General features: G+C 38.5%; 1 protein-coding gene across 1 annotated transcript; it reads right to left on the bottom strand.

The window, feature by feature from the left end:
* Window positions 1-440: 440 nt before the first annotated feature.
* On the bottom strand, window positions 441-7233 carry slc35b3 (solute carrier family 35 member B3). The gene is made up of 10 exons (XM_058060019.2): window positions 6993-7233; window positions 6367-6603; window positions 6172-6293; window positions 5036-5190; window positions 4823-4930; window positions 4647-4744; window positions 3370-3462; window positions 3137-3248; window positions 2922-2991; window positions 441-1256 (listed from the first exon to the last, which is right to left on the bottom strand). The coding sequence occupies exons 2-10, from the start codon at window positions 6580-6582 to the stop codon at window positions 1106-1108; spliced, it is 1125 nt and encodes a 374-aa protein (XP_057916002.2). The 5' UTR covers window positions 6583-6603; window positions 6993-7233; the 3' UTR covers window positions 441-1105.
* Window positions 7234-7460: the final 227 nt, after the last annotated feature.

Raw genomic sequence — 7460 nt, 5'->3', positions numbered from 1 at the left:
TACCTGGCTATTACTGAGGGAAATTAATTAGTTTTATTTATTTTCTCATTTTAGTATTAATCACTAAAGAAACATCTATGGTGTTCGGGTCAATTTTGACCCATATATATTAATGTCAAAAAAAGGTAGAAAAAGTTATTGTTTTCAGCAACAGAACTTTAGTATAAACTGAAATCAAAAAGCAGAACAGGTCCAGATCTTGGTTCACTGTACTTCTTGCCATTCTTTCCATTCATTCTTTCCATGATCCAAAATTATAAATGTGAAATCAGCCACTCAAATGAGTGAATTCACCTCACACGTATACTGGAAAAACGGTCAAAATGAGAATCCCCTGAAGCTTACATAATGAGAAGAGGAGCTGGTTGTCATTGTGTTGGCTAATTGTACACTTATTTCAGTTGTGGCTCAAAATTGTGTTCAGTTGTGGCTTTATAGTCATATTATTATAACCGACCCTAACAATACAGTGGTCATAATTTCAACAAGATCATTTTAAAATGTAGTAAAAAAAATTTTTTTTTGTTTTATTTTGTTGAAATAGAGTTTCCTGACAAAGTCAAAAAGTCTTAATTCAATAAACAAATGTTATGTGATTCTTTTTATGCAAAACGAGTCGGTGCCGACCCTAACACAAGAGGAGGTTAAAAGTGGCAATAGTGTTTGGTATTAGACCTATAAAATAATACATATATTTGTATAATAAAACACATTTAGTTTGTTTTATTGTAAAAAAAGAATGTTGTTTACCTTCATCCAAATACATATGATTTGAGTAGATTGTGGCAGCTGAGCGCAACAGTTCTCCAAAATGTCCACATTGGGTGAAACCATCCAGTGCAGATTCCTTGCGGCAGCTCATTAGCCTTTTAAGGAATCCTTATAGAATGTAGTTTAATTTCCAGTGCAAAACGGTGCGATTTTGGTTAGCTAAGGCGCTCGCTTCCCTTTCCGGAGTCTTCACTGTTGTCGTCCATGTTGGGAATGTTTCGGTACGTGTTCCAAAAACTAGCTTCATTGCCATTCAGCCCTTCTTTTAGCAACATAATCCTTCGGTTTTACTAGAGGTCTGCTGTCCTAGTTCAGTCATGTGATGGATTCCCTCTCAGATACTCTGAGAGAAAAACTGGCCTTTCTTCCCGGTCAGCAGCATTCTCTTGAAGTCCTTGATGGAGGGAAGCTTCATTTTGTCTCGGTTTTTACTGTAAACATTCAAGAAGATGCCAAAGAGCACCAGAAGGCTGCCCCAGATGTACCTGAGTGAGGGAGGGTTTGGGGTGGGGGTGGAATTGGAGGGGGTGACACATTATTGGAATATTGTACCCAGAATTCCCGACTGCCTTTTTTAAACTAAGCATTTAAAAGTAGGGTTTTGTTTTGACGATTTAGAAATGTCAGGGCATTATTATTGTTGTTTTTTTTATTGATTATTATTATTATTGAGAAATACATTTCAGCCCAGTAGTTGATAGTTTTGCGCAAATGAGATTTTGCAAAAACGACATTATGTGTTTGATGTTTGACAACTGACATCAACTCCTAAAGAGAAAGAAACAAACACCATAGAAGAAGGATGGTGGGTCGATGTGTGTGAAAAGAGGAGTTAATAGTATTTATTTAGTTCATAGATTTTATCAGTAAGAGTTAAAATGAGAGGAAGTGTTAAAGTCAGTACATTTTTTTACTTGCACGCATAGATTTTTAAGAGGCGGGCCACTGTGCTCAGAGTAAATAAATAAAAAATAAAATAAAAAGTTAGTTTGGAGCAATGGAGTACTATTGTTTTATCCCCCATTAAAATAATACAAATATCCCTAAAAGGTAACCTACCGTATTTTCTGGACTATAAGTCGCACAAGGGCAAAAATGCATAATTAGGTAGAAAAAAAACATACATAAGTCGCACTGTGGAGTATAAGTCGCATTTTTTGCGGGTAATTTATTTAAACTACTTGACCAAAACAGACATTACGTCCTCTTGGAAGGCAAGTTCTATCAATAAAAGAATATTGAACAGGCTGAATAGTTGTAAGATATGCCAACACAATGGTTATTCAGCACAAAAAATAATCATGAACAGAAAAGGTGTCCAGTGTTAACGTAATATAAACAGTTTTTTCATTTATAAGTCGCAGGAATAGCCAACCTATGAAAAAAAGTGTGACTTATAGTCCGGAAAATACGGTAATTTAGAAAAAAAAAGTCATTTGATGAAGATGTAATTTTGTCTTACTGTATACACAATTTTTTTTTTGTATTTACAGAAAGTCCTCGTTTTTCCAACATATCAAATTATTAATAATATACCAAAACATAAAGAACTAGCTACACGCCTGTAGTGGTAGAATGCAATGCATCAGGGTATTAGGGTATTAAAATCCCTCACATTGGCCATCATCGAGGATATAGACGGTATTTTTGAAGATATGAAAGGATCTGATCCTTTAATATGGACAGTGATAACTAAGCAGTGTAGTGCTCTCATTACTGAGACTTCCTGTCGTTCCCTTTCACCGTGCATGCCAACCACAGGGAAATCTTTGGAAATTGTTTTTGATGCAGCTCGTATTTGGACATGTGTACCTAATGTTTTAGATGAAAGTGTACTAAAAGTAAAATCTATTGCACATTATGTTTGAGAGCATTTGTATAGTGTGTGAGTGAGAAGAGTCGTGTTAGCAGTCAGAAAAAAGGCGACCTTTTCAACAGCAAGGATGAGTAACAGCCAGCGAGAGAGTCATAGACAAGGAGACAGAGCAAACGGAAGGGCTCAAGGTACAAGAAATGGACTGAGGATATGAAAATGAGGGTCAGGGAAGGCAAATCCAAGTTTTATGAGTCAAAGCTGAGTTCAGTGGTCACTTAGTTGAACAGGAGAAGAACACTGAAACACAAACAAGTCCAAAAGTGGCAGTACTTACTGAAAAGTGAAGGGCTTGGTAAAGAACACGAAGGAAAGAAAAATAGTCATGGCCTTCCGCCCTGTGGTCACTGCAAAAAAAGTAAAAAAACAAGCTTGATACTTATTTTTATGCTTCCTTTTACTTCAAGAAAACTACAAAAGCTTGGCTTTAGAGGGTGAAATGCTGCGTACAATAAATCATTACTGATTTTTGAGAAAGGATGGCAAACTGACCTGTGACTGCAACCAGGGCACCAAAGAGCTTAATCAAAGCCAGCACAAAGGAGATGCCGAAATAACCTGTTACGGACATGCAGAATGCATAACCGTACGTCGTCACAGGGTGCTACAAGACGAAGGGGGGAAACAATGCTACAAATAATGGTACAATGACAATACAAAATACAGCGGATTCATAATAGTTCATTGGAATAACTACGTGGAAACTCAGAGCAGTGGGAGTTCACCTCTGAGCAGAAAGCCACTGCTGGTCCCAGTCCGCCCACACACAGCAGCCCTGTCAATATGTACACGAAGCCGATGGAGTACGAGTACAGCACCTGCAAAAACATGCAGCATTATCATAATAGACAAAAAAAAACACCCAACAAAAATAGCATCGCTTTGTTGGTGGATGGCTACCCTTGTGTATATATGTACTTGTACATAAACGGTGTATATTGGACTTACATTAAAACTTTGCACAGGAGAAACTTAACTGGCACTTTCTGACATAAAATGTATATATTGCATATACTGAAATAACAAAGGCCTTTTGCACAGTACTGTGAACATATGTATTATGATGGCAAAACAATATTTTCACTTCAGCACATGTGTCATGCTGATTCATTCATTCAATTAGTTTTCATGAATTTCTGGTCTTTCTTATTGTAATTACAAATACGCCTAAAGCGGATGTGCAATTTGGGGGAAATTTGTTGGAGGTGGCCAGCACGTGGAGGAAGTACAGGTACTACCCAAAAAATTTGAATATCAAGTAAAACTTGTTTTCATTCATTCATTCATTAAATTTTATTAAATGTAAATAAAATTCCACTAGCATTCAGAAATACGCAGTGTGCTTGAACACCTCATCAATGTAGAACACACACATATAATAAAAATTATTGGCTGGAATCTGTAGAGTTAGCGTCCCAACTCAATTTTTTGTTGTTGCAATTTTCTGTCCCATGGTCGTTGAATCAGGACTTTGTACAGTGTGAGAAGGTGCCAAGCTGGAAGATGATGTCTGCATCTCCATAAAGCTGTTCCGTTGAAGCAAGCATGAAGTGCTCTAAAACGTCCTTTAGATGGCTGTGGTTATGTTTGACTTCATGAAGCACAGAGGACCAACACCAGCAGCTGACATGGATCTCAGATCAGATTCAAAACTGAATACTTGCCAGATTACTATTTGACTTTTTTGACATGCAGATCTGAAGCCTTTCACAGTATTCTAATTTTCTGAGTTTGTGGATTTGTGGTTTAATAAGCTGAAAATCTTAATCTTAAAGTAAACAAGGAACTGCTTGAGATATGTTAATTGACGTGTAATGGCTCAATACAATTGGTTGGTTAAAAAATAAAACAAGTTTTACTTGATATTCTAATTTTTTGGGTAGTACCTGTAGTGTAGTAGTTAGAGGGGCTGCAAGTGTGTCGTACTTATAGAGGAAGTTATTCTGGACACCCACATGCTTGCCAAAATGGTAGCTTTCTAACAGGTGACAAGATTTAATACCATTTCAGAATTGGATCCATTGTGAAGTTTCATGGCTTTCTCCTGTACGTTTCCGATAGCGGCATCTGCACAAAGTGCCAGGGAGATGAGGAGAACACCTGAAGACACATATCAACAGACATGTGAAATTAATCTTACAAACAGCATTTTTTAAATACACTTGAAAGATATATTACCGGTAAAGTTAAAGTAGGGTGCTACTTGGCTGTCAGCGAGCGTGAACCAGATAAGTCCGAGACTCATGCAGACAGCAGCAGACACGTCGGCAACGTTATAGCGTTTACCTGAAACAGGATAACACCAAACAGCAAACAAAGGTAAACACTCAAGTATTAAAAAACAAGTCTAGACCTTAGCATTAGTGTTGTATTCAATATGTCATGACTGACCTTGTATAAATACTCCTCCAATCATGACAGGAATGAGTTTACAGCACTTGAAGATAACCTGTGTCGGGTAGTTCAAGTAGCCCAGAGAGGTGTTGGATAGGCCCATCGTGGCCACTGTTAGAAACGCGATGATCATATATGTCTTTCCTGGTATCCTGGACAATAAAACATAAAGTAAGCTTACTGTATCTTAATAATAATGGATTAGAATTTATAGCATTTTTAGTCTGGGTAGTCTGATGGGTCAAGGGGTATGCTGGAGCCTATACCAGCTGTCTTCGGACGAGAAGCGGGGCACACCCTGGACTGGTTGCCAGCCAATCACAGGACACATATAGACAAACAACCATTCACACTCACATTCATACCTATGGACAATTTGGAGTTGCCAATTAACCTAGCATGTTTTTGGAATGTGGGAGGAAACATTCCTTAACATTCATTGAACTTTCAGACCGTTTTAGTGTAGTAAATACATCTGCATCTTATACTTTTGATGATGTGTGTCTTTATTTGAGGAGCCCACAGAGGGGCTAACGTCACTGCAGCACCGCAATGAATGCGTTGCCGAGATGCAATACAGTATGGGAAAACTTTTAAGGAGTTGTTTTATTATATTCATATTGGTACATGTTTGTATATTTGAGTGTGAAGTTGCTGTATGATGACTATAGTGACTGTTATATTGTTATATACAATATTTTTATACACTATACTGTTATATACAATCACAGGGCACATATAGACAAACAACCATTCATACTCACTTTCATACCTATGGACAATTTGGAGTCGCTAATTAACCTAGCATGTTTTTGGAATGTGGGAGGAAGCCGGAGCACGCATGGGGAGAACATGCAAACCACAAAGAATCGAACCCAGGTCATCCCGATCTCCTGACTGTGTGACCAACATGCTAACCACTCATGTCTCATGTCACTCAAGTCTTCATATGCATTCATACACCAGTGTGGGCCACACCAGAGGCAAAGTGGGTCACAACGACCAGAGTTCCCGAGTGGAGGGAGCAAGGATCAAACTGCCAATCTTCCGGTTTCTGGACGACCTGCTCTACCTCCTGATCCACTGCTGCCCCAAAATGTTTGTGCTGTGTGTATAATAAGATTTAGTTGCACCTTCTGCGTTTGTCTTGCGTGAGCTGAAGCTCCACAAGTCCAAATATGGAGTAGAGACCAAACTGGACCAGAGTGAGGTACCAACCAAAGGGTTTGAAACCCTCCACAGAAAACATCAGCTCCTGAAGGGATGGCAAAAAAAAGCTTCATAGTGCAGTCATAATTTTTTGCATGCTTTCTCTTTCATTTTCATACCTGAAAATACCCATACACAAGATAAAAAGCTAAGACCCCAGCCACACAAATGAAGAACTGCGTGGGGGTGCCGAAGCTGCTGAGGTTGATTCCTAGAACCCGCAGTTCCTCCAGGGACTTTATATGAGGGGACATCACCTCTGTGGATGATGGGATGGATATGGAAATGTTCTTCCGTGAACTGTCGTACCCCACCAGGCCATATTTGGCACTCATGGTGATTGAGTCGGCTGGTGGCTGTATGAATACAAACACAACAAAAGTGATTCATAACAGTTGTGATTTTTGTATCAAGTGTTTCTGGTAGCTTTACAACCATTATCAATGTCATTTTATACTTGCACACATTTGTTTCGACTAAATTGATACTATGATTATACTATTTACGCTGCAACGCACCTTTATATCATCCTAGTTTTTATTTATTTTTTGTTTTTAATCTATTATACTACAGATTATTTATATTAACTTTATTAACACTGGCAAGACTACAATCGGCTTTTATACACTGCTGTACACGCTGTCATTAGATGACCCGATACAATCTTATGACAAAATGCACAATCACGATGTGACATTAACGCGTGTTGCACTGCTTTACGATAATTATGCGGCAAGCCTGTTACCTTTTACAACACTTCCGGGTGTCTTTACGCAGGTTTATACTTCTCCTCTGGTGCTATTTCGGTTTATTACATTCCTCTAAAGACTCCAGCGTCATATTTACTGCTTATAATATAGTTCCATGCTCCTCTTCGACGATGACAACCGGACAAAAAAAGCCCGAAGAGGGGCTTTCGCAAGCAGGAGGTTAGCTGCTAGCTACACCGGTAGACCCAGCCAACAACTTCCGGTTTGGGTTGACCTATGAACTCTGCTGCTATTGGTCGAATGGAGCGGGCGGGATGAATATGTATGATTACGTCATTCCAAAAAAGAAATCCGAGCATTTCCTTCATGATAGTAGGATTTGCAGGTTATTTGTCGCACTTCTTTTTTGTATTCAAGCTATTTATTGCTTGAATATCGCATTATAATGTGTCATAAACATTACTTTGCAATGAAATGATAATGAAGGCACTCATGTAAATACA

Source organism: Doryrhamphus excisus, linkage group LG7 (assembly GCF_037039965.1).
Source record: "Doryrhamphus excisus strain RoL-2023G ecotype Guam linkage group LG7, RoL_Dexc_Guam_v1.1, whole genome shotgun sequence".
Taxonomy (NCBI): domain Eukaryota; kingdom Metazoa; phylum Chordata; class Actinopteri; order Syngnathiformes; family Syngnathidae; genus Doryrhamphus; species Doryrhamphus excisus.
The sequence above is the reverse complement of the archived record's forward strand: the minus strand, read 5'-3'. Positions and strand labels throughout refer to the sequence as shown.

Excerpts from the sequence above, each read along its gene's own strand:
- slc35b3 (XM_058060019.2), bottom strand. The coding sequence starts at position 6,582 with ATGAGTGCCAAATATGGCCTGGTGGGGTACGACAGTTCACGGAAGAAC. Across the intron at positions 3,463-4,646 it reads ATGGATCCAATTCTGAAATG|GTGCTGTACTCGTACTCCAT; the intron begins GTATTAAATCTT and ends ATGTTTTTGCAG. Across the intron at positions 1,257-2,921 it reads ACCAAGCCCTTCACTTTTCA|GTACATCTGGGGCAGCCTTC; the intron begins GTAAGTACTGCC and ends TCCCTCACTCAG.